This window comes from Podarcis bocagei (genome assembly GCF_964188305.1).
Source record: "Podarcis bocagei genome assembly, chromosome: 3".
Lineage (NCBI taxonomy): Eukaryota > Metazoa > Chordata > Lepidosauria > Squamata > Lacertidae > Podarcis > Podarcis bocagei.
This window is the reverse complement of record NC_138127.1, coordinates 7685882-7712252: the sequence shown is the minus strand read 5'-3', so window position 1 is coordinate 7712252 and position 26371 is coordinate 7685882. Positions and strand designations below refer to the sequence as shown.

Genomic DNA, 26371 nt, shown 5'->3' with positions numbered 1-26371 from the left:
ATTAATCACTGTGGTTCTTTTCAGAATATATTTCTTAAACATATGACTTATTTTATTCAGTTATAGATATACAAAAACATAATTCGCTATTGCAGCTGTCACTGTTGCTGAATTATATTACTAATGTATAAAGTACCTAAACTGCAAGGTACAGTACAAAGATCAAAATGTAGGCAGACAGAATTACTTCTATACACAGTTGGAGTTGCCAAATCCAGATCTTGAGAGAGTTCCTGTACTTTTAATAGATACCCAATTCATGTAATTCACAGTTCACAATAGTACAAACAGATTTTTCTTTTCCTATACAGAGATGATGTTGCACATCTCAAACAGTCAGAATGTCTGTGGAATGTATTATGGCATTAACAGTAATATACACCATAATTCAACAATGGATCGACAAATTCAAATCTGTCTATCTTCTATAACTCCCATGCAACACACTGACCTTTCTAAGTATTGCTTTGCTCCTGGTGAATTCCTACTATTTATTCCCACAATATCTTCAAAATAACATCCATATGATGTATGGGTTGTATTCAATGAAGTTGTTCCATGCATGCAATGGCTTCCTTTTGCACAATGGAACTTCCCCTCCCTTCTCCTTTCCCAGCATCCACACCACCATCAAATATGCTCCAGGAGGTTAAAGAAACCTCCATAACAGGTTAGTCTGGTGGTAATAAATTTATTAATCCACATTCTTCTATTAATCCACATTCTTCTAATGGATTCTTGTTTCCTTTCTCTTGGATACAGCACACAAAAAGATTGCACTATTGTTCATTATTTGATCAAAACTTTTTTCCTTTTTTTCTTTAGGGACATGGGTGGCACTGTGGGTTAAACCACAGAGCCTAGGACTTGCTGATCAGAAGGTCGGCGGTTTGAATCCCCGCGACGGGGTGAGCTCCCGTTGCTCGGTCCCTGCTCCTGCCAACCTAGCAGTTCGAAAGCACGTCAAAGTGCAAGTAGATAAATAGGTACTGCTCCAGCGGGAAGGTAAACGGCGTTTCTGTGTGCTGCTCTGGTTCACCAGAAGTGGCTTAGTCATGCTGCCCACATGACCCAGAAGCTGTATGCCGGCTCCCTCGGCCAATAAAGCGAGATGAGCGCCGCAACCCCAGAGTAGGCCACAACTGGACCTAATGGTCAGCGGTCCATTTACCTTTTATATATTTTTAAGTATTTCTAATAGTGCTGCCCTCAAGCTTCTCAAATGTTTTATTCCTCTGTGAAAGAGGATTTGCCTGTCAAGTTTTCATGGAGCTTTAGAATGTCTTTCAACTGTTGGTGGATAGGATTTTGAGTTTACCTGATCACTGCAAGTTAGCCAAGGTTGATGTGCGTGGCTTTCCCCCCCAGTAAGCATTTCTCCAGCCCCCCCCCCCATGAGGCATCCCTTGCTGTCCCCATTTCATGACATGATAACTTCCCCTGAGTTTGATTGAAGACTACAGAGTGAAAACCACCAGTGAGATGACTTGCAGAATGAAAGAAAGCCCACTGGCAAGTAATATAAGCTCATCAAAAACACTGCACCACATCCATGGGAATTTCACCAAAATCTTCTTTCCCTTTTCATAAATTTCTGAATTCAACTTGTTTTCTGATTAACAGAAAGAGGCTGAAAAAATGCATGAGGGGTTTTTTTGTTTGTTTGTTTCTGCTTGCATATTTGTTATTAATGAAGAACCCAGATGCTGCAAAGTGGGTATCTCCACAAAGACTCCAGCACATCAAACAAGCCAAAGTCTCATTTATTCAGGAGACAGAGTGCAGGAGTGGTAGTTGAGAAACAAACAAAACATCAGTTTTTCTGTGAATCATAAGGAGAGACTGGAACTGTGTTAAAGCAGCTTGATTAAGGATAACCTGCACATATTAAGGCAAAGGAGGTCATGCTTTACTAACCTGCTGGTGCTGCATGAGGGTATTTTTTGCCATGAAAGATAAGGGATATTCAGCAGAAGTAGTCACATTACAAGCATTTGACAACAGGCCACAACAGAGATTAATGACTAAGGGAAATAACCATGAAAGCGCACACAAAACAACCTGCTGGGTAAAAGACAGGGATACTTGAACATGAAGAGACAGTATATTCAACATTAAAAAGTCAAGACCTCCGTTCTTTATAATTTATTTATACATAATGTCATTTAGCAGATGATTTCCAATGGTCGACAAGATATTAGATGGTACTCGAAGCAACATTGGTTCTTCTTCTGTTATTTATTATTATTTCTTTTCCTTTTCTCTTGTTTTCTCTTTCTTTAGGTTTCTCCTTTCCTTGTCTTTTCTTCCTTCTGACTTTGTTCTCTTTTAGACTAAATAGCTGTATTATCTCAGTATATTATAAAAAATATACTCTGTAATCGGTACGTATTTTTGAATACCTTTGAATAATTATCAATAATTTTATTTTATTTTTTAAGCAACAATGTTGATTCCTTTAGAAGAATGCCACACACAATCAGCTACACACAATCTAAAAGGTGAAAGATTTATCCAATCTGAAGAGAAACTTAATCTAGCACACAGTCTAGTTTTGTAGCTGTGCAGAAATGAACACAAAACATCACAACACGTTGCATCCCAATCCGTGCCCTGCAGCAGCAGCATTCAATCCTGAGCCAAAGCAGGGTGCTTTAAAGGGATTCTGTGCTTCTGCAAGGTCGATTCTTCACGAGGTGCCCTCCCCAAAAAAATCAAATTTAGGAACTCCTTGGATCAGGGCCACCCCCTGCCTTGAGGAAGCATGAGGCAATTGCCTCAGGTGGCAGATTCCTACACCACCATAAACATGCCACCACACTAACATGAAAGGATGTGTCCTGCTACTCCTGATCCACCTTAGGTAGTGAGGTAGCTGGCCTGTGGGAGGCAGTGTGCAGAGGCGTAAAGGTGAGCAGAGTATCCTGGGCCAGCCCTGCCTTGAATGGTCCAATTTTGACACCAAAAACTAAAAACACTTGCTGTGGACAAATGTCTGTAAAAAGCAAAGCTAATCTCTAGCAGGTTACCATAGAAGGTAAGTGGTGGACTCTCTTTCACTGGAAGATTATAAATAGAGGGTAAGCCAGAAGAGAAGAGCAACAGAGGGAGAGGTTGATTTTCCACTCAAAATTGCCTCCCACGCTTCTGTTTTTCCTGCAGGGGAAAAGTTATAAGGGCCTTCTATCCGTGTCAGAGAATTAGGACAAAAGCAGAAATAAGAAGGGAAATTGCTGATTATTTGTTTATTCATTCCATGTCTAGAATGAAAATGAATCCAGTGACTACAATTGGTCTGCGAACAATACATAACAACACGTAATTTATGACTTTTTTCCAATTTGCATTATATTTCCTTTTCACTGACATGAATATTGTGGAATAGCATATGATAATGAAATTAGTTATGTAACTTTGCCATAGTGGGTAGAGAAATTTATAACATAGCTTTTGTTGGAAGCTGAACTGCAGCAGAATGGAAACTATGCTGCATGTGATGGATATGGGGCAGAGAGGAAATAGATGCCTTCTTACATTCCTCCAGTATCCTTTTCACCTGCTGGGAGAAAAACAGCTGATGCAGGTACTTTGGAGGCAAAAACAACAGAGCTCATCCCCTCTTCCTAAATCTGCCTATTATTCATTTTTACTTTTGAAAAGCATGAACAGAAAAGAGACATAAAACTATAAGTCACCTCTAGTTTGACCGCTTGGTAAAGGCAGTGCATTATTAAAAGGGAAAGTGTTACATTATCTGCATCTCCTTGACAGAATTTTCAAAGGGAGATAATATTTTGTCAGATTAATGAAATCCTGAGTGAAAATAAAGGTTCTTTTCTAGTTAGGTTGTGCGCATTGTCTAATTATTGTTGCTGTGATTCACAGGCAGTTCAACTGAAATATATTCAGGGGGTTTTTTATCTGCCAAGGTTTTGGCTTCATTGTGAACATAGTAAGTAAAACAGATAACAGACTTTTTTCACATTTTCACATTCCAGTGCTAGCCCGCTTTCCATCCTTCCATTCTGTAATGTTGGGAAGCAGTGAGAAAGTAGTCACAGAATATGACCAGTCTCAATCAGGAAAAAGTTTGAAGGGCAGAGAAGCTTCCATAGATTTTCATAGACACAAATCTCACACACTCCCCTGGTAATTCCTATATTGCAAAGATGCAGGTAACTGAAAGTTATTTAGAAAGCAGCTTCTGATGACTGGGGGTGGCCTTATATGAATACAAGCATATTCCCATTCCTAATGTACTGTGATACCTTGTTTTTAGAAGACCCATTTAAAATTAAAAATATGGGATCTCTGGGAACCCAAGCCAGCAAAATCTACCATAGGATTTCAAGCTCATTGTGTAATGAGTCTGCTTCTTAATTAAGGCTGGATCTGTTCTGCAAAGTATTTCAATTATATTTTGAGCAGTTTTATCTCACATTGCTTGGAGCAAAATTGCTTTGCCCAGCCTACTTTTTTCCTTTGCTTGCTTGTTTAATGTCCCCTTTGCTTTTTCTTGTGACCATGCATGTAAATTTATGGCAAAATAAATGGGGCATGGGGGGAATTAAAGCCCCATTTTTATTACATAAAATTCCAATGCACACATGATTTTGCATATGCAGGTTTTAAGCAGTATTCCTCATCCTCGGGGAATCAAAGAAAATAATATAAATTGATAAGCTGTTAGCAACAGATGTTTAGACATAAAACATACATCAGTGAACATAGTTTCCTGCATATATCACATTTAAAATCAATTTAGTAACCCTTATGTTCAATACATGAAGAAATACATGCAAATACACAAAACAGCATTTATACAAAACTTTTTTTTCTAAATTTCCAGTAAACCAAAAACCAGGAAGCCTAAACAGTATCTACAAACCATTCAATGACTGGTCTTTTTGTTCCATCAACCAACATCATTACAAGCAATCACTGGTTTCTTTCGAAAATTCTAAGTGAATACTGGTTTTTATATCAACTTACAAATAACTTTTTTTTAGTATATCAGGAGTTATGTTTATCAGAAATCTGCAGAATGAAGCTATATCCTTATTAATAATGTAGTCTAAAATATCCTGCATTTATTTCTCACATTTATCTAATAAAGCATTCAAAACACCTCTTCCTTGGTTGACAGGTATATTCATTATAGAAGGAATCACGGGTGTCTACAGAACTTGTTTTCTCTCTGTGTGGGTGGGAATACTCCAGATAAATATAACTAGCATTAGAGAAAAAGGCCAATAATTTCTGGTAGATCTGGCAACAGAACTGTAGTGAGGTCTAGGTAGACTTAGCCTTTGAGACACTGGTATTCCAGGTCTATCCCTCTGTTGGTTCTTAGTGGCACACCTACTGTCCATATATGGGTGGACCTGCTATCTAGACATCTTTCCACTCATAAGTGAAACGCTCTGTTTTCTCAGGCTCCCTTCATTTCTGCCAGCCCTTAATTAATTGCACTGCTGCTGCTACAATCAGCTTCTCGGCCCCCTCTTCATTGCATTTCCCTCTAACCCCATCCTGCCCCCCTTTTCCACCAACACCACACACAAAATATCAGGGTAACAACACTGAAATAGACATCAGGGTTTTCTTATAATACCTCCCTACTCCCTTCAGCAAAATGAATAGAACAACACTGGGCTACTTTGCAGGGCTGGTACAACACACTGTCTCTCAGGCACAGTCTCTCTCCCCCCCCCCACCCCGCAATATGGGCAAATAAAGATGGGCTTTACCTGCACTGCCATTAACAAGAGTAATTTTTGAAATATTTACATACTGAGAATAAAATCACATTTTTTATGAAATAAAACCTGAATTTAAAATGTGAGCTCTGGTCTTTTGTTTTGGCATTAGGCCTACTCCCCAATGACAGATACACTAAAATCCAGGATAGCTGTGTTTTCTTCTATAAGGAACCAATCACTTCCCCACCCAGCAGAAAATGCTTTAAAACAAACTAAGACGCTGGGGGAAGAGCTGTGGCTCAGCAGTATAATAACTGCTTTGCATGCAGAAGGTTCCAAGTTCAAACCCGGCATCTCCAAGTAGGACTGGGAGAGAACTTTGTCTGAAATCCTGGAGAGCTAGATGGACCAATGGATCGAACTCAATAGAAGACAGCTTCCTATGTTCCTAGGTAATGGGTGTTTCATTCTAGCATTCTCTTTGTCTAATTGGCCAGATGTGCTTTCCTAGATGTCAGCCATTGACTCCATTCCTTTGCTAAAAACACAGAAAAGTGGGAGTATGTCACTCCACTTCTTGTTTTGAGTTGAGAATGTTTGTCCCATTCACCCCACAACATTGGCATGAACTGGGAGGAAGAGGAGGAAGACGAGGAAGAGGATCCCAGCAAGGGGTATAGCTGGGGCTGGGACACACTGGGACAAGCAGGGGATGAGGAAAAGTACTGACAGGGTGACGGAGGATGGCACGGGAACCAGAGCAGCAGGATCCATCACCACAGAAGATAGGCCCCTGTCTCCACAAACATGATGGGCTCTGAGGTGTAAGGAGCAGTGGGAGGGGTGCTCTAGGAGGCTAAGGCAGGTAAGGGCCCACAGGTCATCTCCCTAGCTGGCTAAGATGAGCTTGCTAGTCTTGGGAAGAGGTATGTGATTACTCAGGTGTCTTGGATCAGGGGCGGGTCACATGCCTCATCAAGCCCAGGTGCCACAATCAGCATGCAAATTACAAAAGGGAAGCAGAGCTGAGGCATAGCTGTCAACTTTTCCCTTTTCTTGCAAGGAATCCTATTCAGAATAATGGGATTTCCCTTTTAAAAAAAGGGGAAACGTTGACAGCTATGAGCTGAGGTGCTCTTTCTGCTTTAACTGCTTGTGTCATCCTTGGCTTGGATGCTCTTGGACCTCTGTGGGAATGTGCTTCAGGTTTGCTTCTGGACTGTATCCTGACTGCTGGACTTCAGACTTGAATTGACCTTGGACTGTATTTCCTGACCTTTGGGCTTTGATTGCATGGATTGACCCCCTGGACTTTGAACTTTGAACTTTGGACTTGACTTACTGACTGGCCACCAGGTAGGCCAGGTGTTCAGGAGAAACATGGAGGAAATCTTGTGTGGATGTCTTCATCTTGGGGTGGGGCTGTGGTCTTCAGTGGTCAATCAGAGGCAGGTAGCGCTCTCATAAAATGAGATTTCTCCCTCCTTCCTTGTGCCTCAAAACTACTGGCAATATGTGTAAGATTGGATACATGTAAAACAAGCTATATGCATGCGCCATAATCCTAAGCATTCTTGCTTGAAAACAGTCCCCATTCAGTATAGCTAAAATTACTTCTAAGTAAACTTATAAGTTTAAGCAGCTAGTATATGTTGCAGTTAGAGATGTCTGAGAGCTCAACCAGAAGACAGGAAAGGAGGGACTTGGAACAACTTTTTTTATGAAGCCCACTACAGCAATGTATTATAAAATAACATACTTGCTGCCTTTAAATATCCCCTCCTTCAAAAGGTGGAACTGCTTTCGGAAAAGCTTTGATACATATATATATTGGGAATTCAATATATAAAATGGATAACTTAAGACTGAGGGGGAAAACATTTGGTCTTCAGAGTATGCACTGATACGCAATAACACCTTTCACTCTAATGTTAATATAGAGAGTGTGGCAATTGCTCTGCTAATCACAGGCTGCGTGAATTCTTTGGCCTAGCAAAAGTAAAGATCATGTGTATTTGTGACTTGTGTTGTGAGCCGCTTTGGGCACATTCTTCTGTGGGAAGTGGCATACAAATGCAAAGATGAATGAATGGGATGAATTACATTAGAGTGGGGGTTCACTCAAAATACACTGGCGCATGGAAGGAAGTGTATTGCACACGAGGAATGTGCATGCATGTTTAGACAAGGTTTGTTCCTAAATCTGAAATTCCCTGATTGGTCTTGAATAAGTCGCTGGCTCTCAGCTGGACTTTCCTAACTGTGAAATGGTTCTTTGAAAGAATGTGAAGGTCTGACATCTGTTGTTTATTTGAAGGATCCAGGGAAAATGCTGATTCATCAAAACACCTCTATGACTGACACTGCAGCTTTGGTACTCCAAGATGATGTGATTCTGAACATGTAGGAAAACTCCTATTTCTCTTTTTGCCTTACATCATTTCGGCTTTTCAATACTAACCTATGAATTATGTGAACGAAACAACGATTTTTCTTCATAAGCCACTTTAAAGTCTCCACCCAAATAATTTTGAAGCAACTATAATGTATATCTGTACTTAGCAGAAATTTGGAAAGTTCACTTGGCTCACACACCTCTTGTCTCAGGTATGAAGCACTTTACACAGTTATTTAAATATCCAGGCAAGATAGCCTTTTCTATTTTCTTCTGACAATAACATTTCACTGAAGTAATTTTGTAAGTGGAGCTGTAGAAGAAATAAAATGATTAGCTCTCCTTTGTTCTGTAATCCTTCTGTAGTGTAATTCCCTTAAAACATAAAGTAGCAAGATAAAATATTGTCATGGAGATCAAAATTATACTTGTAAGTTTGCCTGTCAGTTCCATGGTAACTATTACTTATGATTAGTGCCATTATTCTTATCCCCCTCCCCTTTTTAGTACAACAGTATTTAAATGTAAAACTGCACACACAGCCTTTAACAAAACGTTGAGAAATTGAGCCTCAAACAATACCATTAATAAAATAATTCAAGTGCAGCATGCTTTGGTAAATGATGCCAAACAGCAAGGAGGGAATCTGTGCCTAGTCAGAAGTACCGGTAAGTTCCACTGAGTCCAAGTTAGTACGTTCAGGATTATAACTCTAGCGATGGAGTCAGATAGGTAGATGTTAAGAATAGTTTCCATCTGCCAAATTGGTGGGGGGGGGGCGGGGTCCAAGGATAGAGAGTTGTTTTGACTTTGAATGAGAAACTTATTGTTAAGCAATTCATACTGAATGCCACATGACGCTACTTCCATAAGGGCCATATGTGAACAACACCTTGTTTCGTGTTCGTTTTGAATCATTTTAAAATGCAAAAATGTTCAGTTCGGTCTTGCTTAAGATAAGGGAATGGAGGATTCACATCTCTCAACAGTTGGGGGGGGAGAAATTCAATTGCTATGGCAACCTGAGTTGAGGAAATATTTCCTGTTTGCAGAGATCATCTCCATTCTATCAGTTGTTGTGCATGTTTTTTTACTAAATGTTACTAAAGAAAGCAATTAAAGGTTAATCTCTCTTCAGAAGCAAACAAATCAAATGCCAGTGAACACCACAGAGAGCAAATGATACATTTCAAGTTGGTCAACAGCTTCCTAATACAGTACGTCTATGATGTGCAGGACGTTTTCTGTCCATTTCCATAGCATCAAATATTAATTTGATATGCTGTTAGCATCAGTGTTTGGCTTGAGCATACATTTAGACTTATATTTTTCTACTTGGATAAGTGGATGCAATAAAGGGCCTGAAACCCATTAAAGGCAAGAAGAATATTTCTGTTGGGTTCTGTGGACTTCGGATTAGGTTCTCTGTATTTAAACCTCCACTGCCAGGAAATCCAATTTGCATAGCATGGTTCCAAAATGAACATTGTGCCTAGCTGTGAGTACTCCCTAACATGGATTTATTTAAAAACAGGCTGGCAGATTACATTCACATCTGCTGTGTAAAGGGCCCAGAAAATATTTCAATCATATCTCAGTTTTTGCATGTGTAATTTCGTAGCAAGGTGTGCAGGATAGCTGCTAGAAGAGAGGATTGAAGATGGCACATCATTCTATTCCCAGAGTATATTGTCAGCAAATCCCACAGTCATAGTTATCACTTTCTCCAGAAAACTGACATAGCAACTTGAAGTGGGGCAGCCGGCTACTATTCTGTAAGAGGCCAGTTTTGATCCCTGTAGGCTGAATTTTCTGATCCCCAGTTTAAAACAAATTGAAGCCTAGTACATCATCATTGTTCTCTTTCTAAGGCTTCACAGTTCCAACTAATTAATAGTATGCTCCTCTCTTTCAGCTGAGAAGTGGCAACCAATGTTGTGTGCACTTCACACACAGTGAGGGGCTGTTGATGATCATCAGATGATACGCCCACCTGAGGAATGGGAAAGGAATATTAAGAATCTGGAGAAAACTTGCACATTTGGCAGAATGGCATAGCAGAATTTGCAAAAGTCTAAAGGGAATATCGTATATATCCTCCCCACTAAAACTGTTGGTCTCCATACAGAGTACAGCTGTAGTTGGAATAGTAGCTCCTGCCTTCATCATCTAACATATTTCATAGGGAAGCTGTTTTGCTAAGCTCCATCTTCATATCTTTTCAACTGCCCTAATAGACCAGCACCACATAGTTCTGTGTTGGAAATATATATGCACTAAAGTTGATTTCATTTTCCAAACAACAAAAACACAGATACAGATGATCACTCACTGTGGAATCCTTATAGTTGCTGAGTAGTACTAGAGATCTGTCAAATATCCAGTAAAGTTATGATATTCCTACTCCATACCCTCAAACCAAATACCTATGTTGGATCAATGAGCTAGATTCAATTATGCCCTTCCATTCATGAAATGGCTTTGATCCAGCAAAGGCTCCTGCTCATGAAAGAAGAAACCAATTCATCTTATCCTCTGACCCTCTGAGGCCACCCAAATCCACACAGGAGGATTTGGGGCCATCCAATAGTGTGTAGGACTTAGTACCGTGTTATGGGAAATTGCCAAAATAACCTCTGCTGAATCCAATCCCATTCCATGAATGAAAGGGTGCTGTTGGATTCAGCCCAATGTGTGTGTGATGATAACATAATAAAAGCTGGCTGCTTCCTAATTGCGAAGTTCACCAGTTTAGGCCCTTGAACATGTATATTTACCCTTATTTTAACAACTGCTGGAGAAAATGGTGGAAACATGCATTTATTTTTAGATTCACACACAGCTCTCAATAAAAAAAATTATAATAGTAAGCCAGTATAAGGGTAGTTTTACAAAATATCCAAGCTCCCAAATAGAATATGTTTTGACTTCCACTTGCAAGTTCTGGAGAAAAGTAGGTCAACACATAAGATTCCCCTACTGAATCAGACGCAAAAGCAAAAGGGGAGTTGCAGTAGATACTTTGCAATGCCACAACTGTAGTATACCCTTCTCCTTTCCCTGTTATGAATTACAAGCATCTCTACCAGTCAGCAATTCTAATGTGTTACACTAGGCTGTGAGCACAATCCCACTATTCCATGCATATTTACTCAAAAATCAGTACTACTAATTTCAATGGGATGTGTTCCCAGTTAAGTATCTACAGTATTCAATTTGGACAAGACTTGTATATGATTGCACTATTAATGTTGTTATGATTACAAATTAGGTTGAAATGACTCCCTTCACCATCTCCCATGGCTCTTTGGAACATTACCACAATATCCATATGTTAAAAGAAAAATCACAATGGTTGTATTCGCATATTTTCACTTCAAAACAGCTGTTAAGTTGTAACTGAGTAGATGGTGACTTCACGGGTATTTTCTATGAAATGGAAGTAACATTTAAAGTTGCTTCCAGATTCAACTCAAGCCATGATTTGTTGGTGATAGTTCATGTACACTACAATTTCCCAATGTTATATAGTGGTACCTTGGGTTAAGAACGTAATTCGTTCTGGAGGTCCATTCTTAACCTGAAACTGTTCTTAACCTGAGGTACCACTTTAGTTAATGGTGTGTCCCGCTGCCACCACGCTGCTGCTGTGCGATTTCTGTTCTCATCCTGAAGCAAAGTTCTTAACCCAAGGTACTATTTCTGGGTTAGCGGAGTCTGTAACCTGAAGTGTCTGTAACCTGAAGCGTCTGTAACCCAAGGTACTACTGTATTCAGCTTTATGCTTTTCTATTAATTTCCAGGGAAGGCTACCGATATTGCTGTTGAGGGGACTCTCATTCTTTTCTGAATTGGTAGGTTTGTCACATATAAAGCATCTCTGTGGTAGCATCACAATAATGAAACACTTCCTCCCTGCCTTCCCCTGCCTTTTGGATATGGGGGAAGCTCAGTTTGGTGGCCACTGTATAGCTATTCAAATTAATTAGTGCAGGAGTAGGGTCTTTTTATTTCACAACCAAGCTAAAATGAAGTTATAAACCATGATCACTCTCCTAAACTTCTCATGTTACATATAATCTTATAATATTATCCATAACATACTAGCTTAATATAATGAGACATAATTATTTTGTGGCACTGAATCCCAATCTTGTTGGGATTGGTACATTATGTATTTTCACTGGTGTGGGGATCATGCTGCACAAAGTAGCTACCTAGCTTTAAACAAAGACAGATGGCAGAAATTGTATGGTAACCAAAGGACTGTAGGAAATCACATTTAATGATTATACCTCCAATTAGAGTATTCCTGCCGTTGCAAGAATTTGTGATTTTTATGCAGCTGTGTCCTTGAAAACAAATCATTAGCAACATTCTCATTAGTCAAGAGACTTGTACTTATCATTATAAACATAAATATGAGACAAATTAAACCTAGTTCTCCTCTTGAAATATATATATATGCCTTCCAGTTTCAAATGATCTCAAAATGCATTTTTTGTGAAACGCCCTGAGACCCCTGGGTATAAGGTGGTATATAAATTCAAAAAATAAAATAAATATGCTCCCCAGTTAACAAGTGATGAGTTACTGTTGTAAGATTCAACAAATAACTTTTTGGGTTTAACATGTTGTGCTAAGGGTTTTCCATGCTCACACAAGCTCTGACATTCCAGTTCCTATGGGGGTGGGGAGGAAATTCAGCAAATGTACGTAAAAGTCCCTTGAATCTCAAACCCTCACTTTTCTCTGAAATCCCCGAACTGCCCATCAGATATATTTTACACTCCACTCATTTCCCTCAAACTGTTTTCTACTCATCTCCTATGACTTCTTCTCCCTAACATAACTTTTCACCTATTGGCATACTTGAAAGATAAATTGCAGAAAACTACAAACGTATTACACAAATCATGAGTGTGGCACATACTAGGTGTGCCCCTTGACCTAATGCAACACTTTCTCAACCTATGTAGCACAGATGCCTATTTTCCCCAAAACCACCCCAGAAAAGGCTATGGAAGGAAAATGCACATCACCTGTTAACTTCCTAAAGTTATTCATAGATTTGTCATTCAAAACAAGCCATCTATTATCATTTCTACTCCAAATTTTGCATTGGGCATCCTAAAACATACCTCTCCTATATTGCCAGATTTCAAATGTCAACAGAACTATTTTTAAACCATAAGCTGTAGAACAGGCTTCCTCAACCTCAGCCCTCCAGATGTTTTGAGGCTACAATTCCCGTCATCCCTGACCACTGGTCCTGCTAGCTAGGGATCATGGGAGTTATAGGCCAAAAACAGCTGGAGGGCTGAGGCTGAGGAAGCATGCTGTAGAACCTACAATTCCAAATTGTCATAATGGAAGAATGTGATTCGGCTGTCTTGCCCTTAACAAAGGGCCACAACTGTGGATCTGTGTTAATGCTGTGAAATGTGCTCATTGAAAATAAGAGGAATACTGCACATTCTGATAAGAACTTACGTCCGTTTTTGTTTGTTTTGATTTGCACCAGCAGACAATTCACAAGTGTTACCATAGTACATCACAATCATCACATCAGAGATAGTTCATGTAATTGGTCTAAATAGGTATAGCTCTTGGAAACGCTGCAACAAATATTTTATAGAACTTGCTAATCAAGGGGGGAAAAATAGGTCACTTTATTTATGCATTTATAACTCATCATCTCCAAAGACTGAGGCGACTTACAAAACAGCTAAAAACTATACTGAAATATAAACCAACGAGACATATAAATTATAATTAAAATAGATAACAAAATTAAAATAGCAAGACGTTTTTCTTTTAAAAAGAGAGATCAGTGCTTATTTGTACAGTCTGATTGAAACTGGGTTATGAGTCCTCTGCAGGTACAAAATAAAAATGTATTTCTGATTGGAGCTCTACCCCACTACTGTATTCATGACCATTTAAATGGAAGTGTGCCATAGAAAAGACAGATTTATTTTATTTTATTTTTAAAAAAATTGTATAAAAGGAAATAAAAAGACCTGTATATATAAAAAAAATTGTTTGCTTCTTATTTTCTTTCTCTCTCCCCCACTCCCCACCTAGACTGCTGCTACTCTGAACTGCATGAATAGCTACTTTGTATTGAACCAATATATTAAAGAGTAGATCTCAATTTTGGCAACTCCAGAACCAAACAGTGACAGAAAATGAAGCTTCCCCCTCTCCCTTCATAGTCTCTGTGCTTATTTGAATCCCACTTAAGAAAACAGCCTCACAGTATGGGAACCACTACTCTAGAAGCAATGAAAATACAACACATAAAGCTTTTTCCACCCATATATATGAGTAGGCATTAAGCATGGCGGGGAACCTTAAGTTGTTGTAGTTCCAGTCATTATTTTGACAAAGTGATAGCGGCAAGCAAAGGGTACACAAAAACTTGCTCTTTGAAAATAAGCTGGAACACATGTATGTGTTTCTAGAGGCTAACTCTTAGCTGAAGAAGGATATTCACGTCCCTGCTTTTCATTGAAACTTGGCATCAGGAATAATGTGTAAAATCAGCTTGTTTTGTATATTCTGTGGGAGATGGAAGAGAAAATAACTGCAGTGATAATTTAAAATTACCTTTTCAAATAACAGTATGGAAGACATGTCACTTATCAGATCTGAAACATTTTTACTATATATTTTATGCACTTCTCAGGTTCAGTTAGATTTAGAGGTTTCTACCAAATGCCCCCTCTGCAGCTCCCATTACCCCCTGACCATTGGTCAAGCTGGCTGGAACAGGTGGAAATTGGAGTTCAGTCACATCTAGAGGGTACCAAATTGACTAGCTCTGAGTCAGATGTACTGTCTGCACAAGAAAGTGAATTCCAGAAGAATTCATTCCTACTAGCAGAGATCTCATTTTTTTCCTATCCTTAAGAAACCATCACAAAATTTACTCCAGCCCACCAGAGCTAATATTTGGGGGTATACATTGAGCTTCAGGGGAGAGGAAGGGAAAAGTGATGTTCCACTAGAGCACATCCCTTGCAGTAGCAGAAAGATTCATGATGGTCTTGACACGTTGAAACCCACAAGATGAGATTCAACAGATATGAATCTGTACCTGCATTTAGGAGCTAAGAATCAAATATAGAAGGGAGAGGAGACCCCCCACCCACACACACCTTACATGCCAAAGGTGTATTGATTCATCATAAGCCAAACATGAAACAGTTGTGCAATGTGGCTACTAAAGAACCTTGCAGTCTTTGGATGTATAAATAGGTGCATGGTGTCCACATTGTGATAAGTAATCATTTCATTCTACTCTGTGCTGGTCAGTTCCGGGCACTTTAAGAAGGACCTTGACCAACTGAAGCATGTTCAGAGGAGGACAATCAGAATGGTGAGGAAGTCTGGAAACCAAGTGCTATGAAGAACAGTTGAGAGAGTTGGGTGTTTAGCTTGGAGAAAAGAATATTAAAAGGAGAGGGGCAATGACAATGTTACACACACACACACACACACACACACACACACACACACACGAGGGGCTGTCACACACAATAAGGAGCTGACTTCTTGTCTATGTTTTTCCAGAAGGCAGGACTAGAAAAATGGCAAAAACTGCAAGGAAGCAGATTTCAGCTAAACGTTAAGAGAAAGTTAGGAGTGGAATGGACTGCCTCAGGATGTGGTGAGTGTTGCTGGAACTACTGGAAAAGAGTCCAGACAACCGTCAGGAAGGGGTGCTGTATGGGCATCCTCCATTGCAGATTCTGAACTGAACACAGGATTGGACTAAATGGTCAAGAGTCCTCCCAACTATGACCTCCAAAGGGCACCTTGACCACCATGATGTAATCAACACTATATATCTACACTAGTAATTTATATTGGTTTTACACTAGTTGTTTATATTGGTTTTATACTATTTTAACTATCAACTGTACATTCTTCCCTTGTTTACTCCTTCCTCCATTTCCCCTTCCTCTTTTTTTATGTCTGTTTGTGTGTATGTAGCAAATGAAATGACTGCTAAACCCATTAAGACTATTGTGTAGATATGCCCACAGCACAAAACTGAGCTCTTTTTAAGTGGCACTCGTATTGGAACGGCTTCTGATAGGTAGTAGAGCAGGACAGGCTTGCTACATTTATCTCCTATAAGATGTTTCCATACACAGGCCAAACTTTAACAAGGGAGACATCTGAATAGCTGGTATCTGGATAATGAGTTGTGAATTAGGAGAATGTGGCTACAGAGCGATTTCTGTGCTAGGTAAGAGGTGGCATAATCTCTTTCTCTTATGATCACACAGTGCAGGGCTGGGAGCAGGAGAATGTTCGGCCGAGGGTGTGAGATGCAGATTTACGCACCTGGTCCATAGGGCTCGCCCATGTGAGAATAACAAGGCAATGTCTCACTGTGAATGTTGGATGGGGAGAAGAAGAGTTATGCACTACGCAACACCCCTGGTGGTTGTACCTTTATCTCTATTGCTAACATTCAGACAAACCACTGCATGAGCAGCATTATAGTTACGTTTATCAGTAGGATTAAAGTCCTTGACTACCAGCATGAACAAATGACTTTCAGAACTAATCCTTCTGTGCCTACAGTATTATACAAGGTCTTTCCGTAAGTAGCGATATATTTAACAGACTTGAAGCGAGTCTCTTTAAATGCATGCAACAACTAATACTTGATTGGGAGCCGCCCAGAGTGGCTGGGGAAACTCAGCCAGATGGGTGGGGTATAAATAAATTATTATTATTATTATTATTATTATTATTATTATTATTATTATTAGTTGAGAAAGGAACTTAACCATTTTGCAGAACAGTTGGTCAGATGTCCTGGAAGTAGTGATGAAATGAAGCCACAGAATGCTACATATGGTATTACATTTCCCTCTTCATCTGAAGAAAACTATCTTATCATCATCATTATTTTTTTTAATTTGTATACCGTCTTTCTATCTTACAATACTCAAGGCAGCTTACAAGCTGAAGAAACAAAAAATGTACATCTTATAACAATCTAATGCAATACAAAAATTTTATAATAAAACATAACTTTAAAATAGGCAACCTACATCAAAAAAGTAACATTCAACAATCATTAGAATAGTATTAAATAATAATAATAATAACATATAAAAGTTAAACAGAAATCCACTCAACAGCTACAATAAATAATTTCTAAACTATAATCAATAAAACAATGGCAAGCCACAGTACATAAAATAATACAACACAATACAGATCTTGGGAACTGTAAAAAGGAAAAGGAAACTAGGACATTTATTTATTTTTTAAATCAAAGAAACCTACCTTCCCACCCACCCCTGTGAATATTATTAGTTCACAATCTTCATTAAGTGGCTATACTATTTTGGTTTGGCTGGAGTGTTATATAAACACCGTAACCCCAGCCATAACCTTAGGTTTGCGGGACAGCTTCTTAAGTCAAACCTCCTAAATTTAATACTGAGCTATCAAGAAACAACACCCTTCTATGTTAGTATAGACCATGCACAAGGCATTGGCTGGATTACTTGGAGGTGTGGTGATGGTAAATGATGACAATGATGAGTGAGGAAGAGGAGAGGGCATTCTTTCATAAGCAGCTTGGCATGTCACAATGACCTGCAGTTTGGTGGAGAGAAATCCAAAGCCCCAATGGGCACACCTTTCTACTCAGTCATAGGAGTTATCTGGACTATCTATTTACATGCAATAATAATTGTCTCATTTATCAGCCCAACACATAAAAAACATATGACCTGATGAGGATCTGAGCCAAGGTATTGAATTAAATAAAAAATCTTCAAGGTGCATGTGACCAAGGAGAGGAAATCTGGATATTTTCCCAAGCACTGGACCACATTGCATTAACTATGGGTGCTTTCTCCCAGTCCCAGTACCAAGATGGAGAAAGGCAAGTTATAGTATGTAAAATAGGTGTGGTCCCCCCTTCCTTCCTTCCATAAAAAACAAAATATTATTCCCTAAATCAACACAGAGTAGCCCCCTTCTCAAGAAACGTTTGCTTTCCAAAAATCCAGTAACAATGGGAACATAGTACAAAGCAACAACCAAAAATGCACACCTTTTTATCCCATTTAAAAATCACAAGAAGCAACTTTTACTCCTTGCTTCCAAGTTATATGCTTCTTTGCAGCTTCTTGTACCTATCAAGAACCCTATTAATTACTGGAAGCAAAGCTGCACTCATGTAACCTTAATTCCCCTCTGTTCCTTATAATTAGCAAGTAGTGCGTACCTTATTGCTGTGACAGAGGTGAGGTTAGAGAGGAGGGTTTCTACTTTTTCTTTTCTTTTTCTTTTTAGTACAGCGGTGGAAACATATAGGCCTCCCTATTTTTTTCCCCTCTTGTCAAAAAGGAGGGTATACACATGCTTTAAATCACATGGATGGGGATTGCTGGCATGGAAAGCAGGGATGCGTTCCTGAACGATTTTAACCGAATATGTAGAGCTTATAGCCCTATCCTAACCATATTTAAAGTAAATTATCCTGGCTCAATAAGACCTACTTACAAGTAAATATGCATTTGGATTCTGGTTTCGGCTTCGAGAAAGTTACCGGAAGAAAGCCAATAGGCTAAACACAGATTTCTATAGATTTTTAGCTAAAGAAAAATGAAAAGGAACCACAAGTCTGCAGTACACCCATTAACCCTTTTTAAAGCATTATATTTGGGAAGGAACTTATGTGCAACTGTTCAATAGGTTATGGGATTTGACCTAACATATAGTGTTTGTGTGGCAGGAATGTTAGTGATCAATATATTTGTCTTGTCATGAAAGACAAAGAGAACATTACATATAACTAACACACACACACACACTTCTCCATGGAAATGTAGCACTTTGGATTCTTCATCATAGAATCTCTGTCAATAAAAAAAGCAAATTAATTCCTCTCCATGGGGCAGTTAAAATAAAGAGTTGCTGGGCACTGCTAATTAAGATGTTATGTGCTTAGAAAACCAAAGCTGATCTGTTACTAGGTGATAGTTATTTTTCAGTCACTCTCTCTTTAAGCAGTACACCTCGTTCCAAATGTAGGTTTACATTATGCTAAATATAGATGCGAGTGCTTTAAAGCTTTGGAATGTAAAAGGTAGCAGTGGGAAGGAGTCAAACATCACTGCTGTTTCTTCTTCTGCTTGTTGTCTGGATCCAGTGCTACGTAAGATTGCAGCCTATTCCCCCCTCCCCACATTAAAATAACGCACAGCTAAATTAATCTTAACTCTTGCATCACCAAAGGTACTGCCCAAAGCTCACTTTATGGATCAGCTGAATACATCTGAGCAGTGCTTTCTAAGCATGAACGAGACTCAGCGTTTCATGCACAATGTCAGCTTTTCTTTTCTTTTTTAAGGAAAATGCTAAAATGGCAAATGTCAAGAACCAGCAACAGTGTGTTTAATAAGTGAGTCAGAACTCTAAGTCCTCAGCTGTAGCTGAGACAATAGTGCTATTGATTGTAACTTATCCCACCCTCTCCTCTCCTCAGCCTCAAGAACATATTATTTGCCTTGATGCCACAGGATGAGCCCGTTTGATTGCAACTGTATGTCCATTCCTGGCAAATGCCCCCCCCCCCATTCCTCCAGTGCTACTGGCCACAGGCAGCTGTTAGCAGCTGCTAAAAGAATCTGAATTTGCCAGAGGATCTGGATTTGTGTCCTCCTTTCAAATCCAACTTCTCAAAAAACCCCAATCCAGAGGCAAAGGGCTGAAATGTAACACACGTGTCAGGATTATTAAGCAGCAGTAGCAGGGCAAGGCAAAACCTTGGCTAATTGGGGCTGCGCAGGGGAAAGAAAAACGCTGTCTCCCAGCTAAGAAGACACACAGTCAAGGGTGGTAGAGGAGGACAGAGTGTGATGAAAATATAGCAACTTTTGGAAATGGAATGAAACAGAAAGACCTCTGTTGGCGCAGTAGACTGAAAAGGGGCAAAATCCTACTATGGCATGTGAATAGCTCCAAGGGCGAGCCTTGTCTTTATAGGAGCTGGCCTTTCAGCACGATTTCTAAATATGTCAGATGTTTCTGTTCCTCTGTTCTTTATTCAAAGTGAGTAAAATGAGATCAGAGGCAGCAAAGAGCCAGGCATCACTTTGTCACCTGCGGCAGCTCCAGGGATGGGGTTGAAGGCAGGGTGGCGATGGGGCTTTAGTGCATTCATTAACACAACTTGCTCTTCTTGCTCCAAACTATGCAAGCCTTAGCACAACCCAGTATATTGAAACAGAGATGAGATGTTGCCACCTGCCTCTTACCCTTCCCCTAACCTCTGCCTGGTGATTAAAAGTAATTCAGGGAAAGAAGAAGGAAGAAAAAGAGAGGGAGGGAATCTCAACGGGATGCTCACTTATGCAAAGTGACCCCACTACTTTACAATGTGGCACCATGTCATAATTCAGAACACACACTCACACAGGAAGTAGACAGGAGAGGCAGGACGCAAGCACTTTTAGTCACTTTGAAGTTTTTGTTCTCTGTGAGTTTTCAATAATTTGCTATAAAATCGGGACAGCAAAAAAGAAGAGGTTGATTTGGGATAAATAGCTGTTTTTAATATGTTATGCTAGAATGGATTTTTTTCATTTCGTTTTTTTAAAAAATAGCAAAAGAAATTATCTATATCCCCCTTCTACTCTTTGTAAGGACACCTGAAGAGGAAGGAGAAAGAAGGAGCTTCAGAAGCAAGACAGAAACAGGTTTTGAAGTAAGCAGGTGTTGTCACCAGAGGCAGCCACAACACACACACCTTGCCAACACGAAAAAGGCCCGGGCTAATGAGAGGCAAAGTGAATAAAGCCGACCTTGTTGTCTCGGGGGCAACTAGGCAAGTTGTGGGGCTAGGGCCAAGGCAGAAGTTGTGTAACCCTCCGGTATCCTGCCCCACCTCGGTTTCAAGGAGAAAGAGAATACCAAGCAAGCAAATGGTGAAAGGAGATTCCTGGATGTGGGGGGAGAAGAGAGGGACTACAGGCAAGATAAGCACCCGCACACACCACCTTTTTCTATGCCGACCATCAGGAACATCCTTGGGTCCCCTCAAAGCCTGCTTCCCTCTTCTGCCTCCCTGCAACTTGCAAGGAACAAAGTACAGGTCTCAGCCATCCCAGGGGTGGGGTGGGCGAGGGCTGAGAACACCACACGGCCCCTCCTTCTGGGAAAGCAGGGCAGCAGAACGGCGGGCGAGGTGCCTAGCTCGCCTTTGCTGGCAGCGGAGCTTCTTTCCATCTCGGGGAGGAAGAGGAGAGGGTCTGAGGGTGGGGAGGCGGCAGAGGAGGAGGAGGCGGAGGCGGAGGCGGGAAGGAACTTGGCAGCCCAGGCAAGCTATCTTTAGCATCCCTCGGTTAAGTACCAGCCACCGCCACCACATCACCACCCATGTGCGGACGAGGAGAGAGAGGGCAAGGTCCCCCCCGTCCAGCCCGGGAGGCTCCCTTCCTTCGCTGGCGGCGCAGTTCCTCCCCCATAGCGAACCCCCCACAAACCACCAGAAAAAAAACAACAACCCCCACATAACCTCCCTTCATGAACCACCAGCGGCGGAGCCGGGAGGGAGCAGGTGCCAGGCATGCCACGGTCCGAGTGCGCGCGACGACGGCAAGGGGAACGTGGAGCCGTTGACCAGTATATATATACACGCCTGAGGTAAAGCCGGGAGCTGGCACAGGCACGACACCCCCTTCCCCCCTCCTTCCAGTCGGGTCGGCTGTAGAAGAATCTCCACACACACACACACACACACACACACACACACACACGAAGGAAGCCCCCCTCAAGTAACGGAAAGAAGGAGAAACCAAGCAAGGCTTACCCTGAGCTGCGGCGACGATCCCCGCGCAGAGCACCAGCAGCCGAGCCTCGAATTGCCTCCACGCAGTCATGTCTGCAGTTTATTCCACACACATAGAGAGAGGGGGAAAGGCGCGAGCGGGAGCTCGGAGGAGGCAGGCTGAGACCCGGGGTGGGGGTGGAGGGGGGGTTGCAACTCCGGTTGGTTGGCTGCTTGACCGGTCGGTCGGAGCACCTCGCCGCGGCGCCTCTCAGCTGCGAGCGCGGGCTCCCTCCCTCGCCAGAAGTGCCCGCGGGGCGAAAGAATTACCAGAGGGCGAAGCCAGGCGGAGGAGAAGGAGGTGGTGGTGTCGGTGGTGGTGGTGTCGGCGGCGGCGGCGGCAGCAGCAGCAGCGAGGGGAGCTCCAGGTGCCGCGAGTGGCAGCAGCGGCGGCGGCGCAGCATTCGACGCCTCCTGCAGGACTGCTGGTTGCCTCGGCTCGCCGCCTTCTCATAGCATCAAGTGCCGGCGAGCCACTGCGGGGCGGAGAGCGCGCGGGGAGACCAGGCTGAGGGAGAGGAGCGGCGAGAGCCTCCTCCGCCAGCGGCTCTCCCGAGTCTGAGGCGAAAACCACCAGCTGCCCCAAGACAGCGGAGACGTCGACGACGACGAGGAAGACCGTGGAGAGGTGGCGACGGCGGCGGCGGTGGGAGAGGAGGAGACGCGGCCGGGCATCGAGTGAGGAGGGAAGCCAGAGGAGACGCGGGCGGCAGCGGCTGCAAATAAAAAGAAAGGCGCGCGAGGGAGAGGAGAGAACCAAATGGAAATAGCGGGTTGCTCCTGTCACGGCGAGGAGGAGAAGCTGAGCGACGCAGCCGAGCCGGGAGAGCGCGGCAAGCTTGACAGGCTGCTAGCAGCGCAAGAAGGAGCTGCTGCTGCCGCCGCCGCCGCCGCCGCCGCTCCTGCTGCTGCTGGACTCAACCATCCCTTCCCACAGAGAGGGGAAGGAGGCTGGAGCGGCGCAGCGGCGGCAGCAGGAGCGAGCGAGCGAGCGCACCCGCCAAAGCCCAAGGCAAAGCAGCCGCAGCAGCCTTCTCGCAGCCCTCACGAAACCGGGGTGGGAAAGGCGGGAAAGCGAGGGGAATCGTTTTCTCTCTCCTCTTCTCTTCTCTCCCCCCCTCAAAAAACCCCCCTCCGCCCCGCTGAGGGAGGTGGCGGCGGTGGCTGGGAATCTTCTTTTCCAGTCACAGGTGACGACGGGGCAGTTGAGGGGGCAACTGGAGAGAGAGAAAGCGCGCGCGCCGGCGGAGGGGCGGGACGAGGAACGCGCTCGGGAATCCCGCGCCGCGCTGCGAAACGCGCTCTGGCGTCCCGTCGTCGTCCCCCCGCGCTTCCCGCCAGACCTACCTCGCAGGGCGCACGTTGGGCGCCTTGAGGCGGCGGCTGAAGCGTAAAAGGCGGGAAGTCGCAGCTACAGGAGGGCAGGGAATGGTTCCCCCTGGTCGGTTAAGCGGCAGCAGCAGCCCAAACCCAGGCTTCGCTTGGTGTCGCTTGGAAATATCCTCCTGGGGTCGCCCAAGGGGCCGTTTGCAAGGGTCGCTCTGGATCCAATCTGAATAAGAGTGGCCTCCTCCCTTAAAAAGAGCAAGGGACACCTAGGAGCCAGTGGCATAGCTGTCAACTTTTCCCTTTTCTTGTGAGGAATCCTATTTGGAATAAGGGAATTTCCCTTAAAAAAATGGAAAACGTTGACAGCTATGGCCAGTGGGCAACCTTGAACTTAGGTCTATCATATCTTCTTTGGTTACGGGCTTCTTCCAAGGAAGCCCAACCACCACACACACGCACGCACAATGCTGGGTGTTTTTGTATGCGTGTCTAAATCCCCTGGGATAGCTCGCTCAGTCGGGACTCTTAATCTCAGGGTTGTGGGTTCGAGTTCCACGTTGGGCAAAAGATTCTTGCATCGCAGCGGGTTGGACTAGATGACCCTCGTGGTCCCTTCCAGCTCTATGACTCTATGAAATCCGGAATAATAGTTGGCTTTGGCTCTGTGCTCAAAACCACTCGCTTGGAGATGGGTGCCTGCTCTACCCGGACCATTTTGAAAGAAGTGATCCCATATTATGCATTTGAACATGGGTCGCTTCACCTGTGGCTGTCGTAGGACGAAGAAGACATCCGATGGACAAGGCTCGTTAGGCCCCTGTTCAGCAAGGGCACTTAAAAACGGTTCTCTTATTCCTTGGCAGCATTCACACTTCCCGCACTAAAAGGCGTGCTTGGGAATCTCTGCTGGGAATCAATGCAGGCTTCACACACAGCCCGATCATCAGATCCAGGAAGTGCAAACCAGCAATCCTTGTTTCAGCATCACTTGAGCAATGCAAGACTGGGCAAGCCCCACTCCTGAATTACTTCTCTGAGCGCTAACTAAATAATTTTAAGGGACATTTAGGATGTTCTTTCAGGACAGGTCGGGATCTTCAGTTTATCTTCAATACGGCCATTTCCCCATGGAAAGCTCGAAGTGGGCACCTCGGTGGTTCTCTGACCCCTCTTCCAAGGAGTTTCGGAGTGGAGTCACTTAAAAGAGCCTCTGATGCGTTTGCTACCTGTAGCTCCATTTCCAGCTCTCGGTCAGGGCAAAAACAGAGAATAAAAAATGGGGAAAAAACCAAAACAGCTAAGTCTCCTTGGCACCTCGTTTCTTTTTCTGTGTTCCAATAATCTCCCATTCCCAATGTCCGGCCTCATCAATTTCTGCCATTTAAAACTATTTCTAAAACCCATTTCTTTGATGTCAGTATTGAGAAGACATCTTCTAAACGTGAGCCTAAAAATGTAAAAAAAGGTATTTTTTATTAAAAAAAAAACCAGCAACAACAACCTAGCCTTCAGTGGTTCCACGAAATGTCAGCTTTTCTGTTTTCCCAATAAAACAGATTTGTTTGCTTAAAAACTCTCTGAAGCTGCAATCCTGTGTGCCCTGGGAGTAAGCTCCATTGAAGTCAGTGGGGCTTGCTTCTGAGTAAACCAAGCGATTCCTTGGTTTCTTGCCAGAAGAAGTAGAAAATTCTAAAGCCACTTAACACAGCAGAAAGAACCTTACTTTCTAATTAATGCCCGAAGCTACCTGTGTTGGTAATTAAAACACAAAGGATCACAGGACAGAAGCAAAACCAATGGCGAGGAGGAGTTTCGAGGTTGTAATTACTCACTGATGATAAATTGTCTTTCTTGGTAAAATATGGAAAGCTGTTGCCTCGTTGTATGTTGGTTCAACGAATGGGCACTGAAGAAAGTAGGCTGGCTCTGTTAATAGGCTTATATTTATATATTAATGTTGCTGCTTTTCTCGCTGGCGGGGCAAGCGGGACGGAGGCTTTGCGAACTGGAAATCTGCGAGAAACATGTGACACTGCTGCCATCTAGCGGCTTCATTTTTCTCTGTAGCGAATTCATAAATATTAAAGACACATTTCAGTCTTAGTTGAAAAAAACAACCAAAAAGGGATTATTAGCGTGTGTAAGAAAGATCTCCGCCACGCCCTCATCGTTTGCCTATCTATTTTTTTGTTGACTTTATATTCTGGCCTTCCTCCCAAAAAAGCCAAGGGAGGCACAAGAGCCTATAGTCTCTACGGCTATTGCAGATGCCACTGTTCCCTTACATTCCAGATTGGGAGGGTGCAAACCTCGAACAGCGACTCATGCAGATGTACAACAGACAGGCGAATATGAGAGCAGATGATTTTGTTGCTTCTCTGCATCCAGAGTGATTTAATGCTTCAATCTGGTTTGGAGAGATATGGCAGCATAGCCTGAACAGGAGGGACAAAGGAAAGAACAACGAATTATGCAGAGATGGGATAGGCATCTTCATGGGTGCTGGTGGCTCATAGAACTCACAGAATCATAGAGTTGGAAGGGACCCTGAGGGTCATCTAGTCCAACCCCCTGCAGTGCAGGAATATGCAGCTGTGCCTTAACGGGGATCAAACCTGCAACCTTGGGGTTATCAGCTGTACACTCAAAGCATCTGAGCTATCCAGGATGTACAGCAAACTGATATCCCTCAGTAAACCATCCAGCAATTACTGGACTAGTGCAAACCAGATGTGTTACCATTATACTTCCCATCTTTGTATGCATTGAATTCAAAAGGTCTGTGTTTTCAGAATGGAACTTTGAAGAGTTAAAATAATGAAAGCCAAGCTCCCTGATGCTTAAAACTGTCATCTTTACTGCTATTGGTTTCCTCTTCGAGACACACTAGTTTTAAACAAAGCCAGCATATCCCATTTCATCTGTTTGTACATTGTCTTTTCATGCTAGCATCCTTATCATCCTTCCTGTCAGTCCCTAAGCTTCCCTCAGCTGTGACCTTTTTGTTTGTTTGTTTCATATCCGTACCTTATACAGCTCCTAGCACACTGCAGGCCTGCTCCAGCTGACAGA

At 42.5% G+C, this 26371-nt stretch overlaps 1 protein-coding gene across 1 annotated transcript in view; it reads right to left on the bottom strand.

The window, feature by feature from the left end:
* The window catches only part of CSMD1 (CUB and Sushi multiple domains 1), a 998673-nt gene extending 975276 nt beyond the window's left edge, over positions 1 to 23397 (bottom strand). The window contains exon 1 of the mRNA XM_081189289.1: positions 21953 to 23397. Coding sequence (XP_081045415.1) covers positions 21953 to 22022 — 70 coding nt within the window. The 5' untranslated portion in view covers positions 22023 to 23397. The remainder of the gene's footprint in view (positions 1 to 21952) is intronic.
* Between the last annotated feature and the right edge of the window lie 2974 nt (positions 23398 to 26371).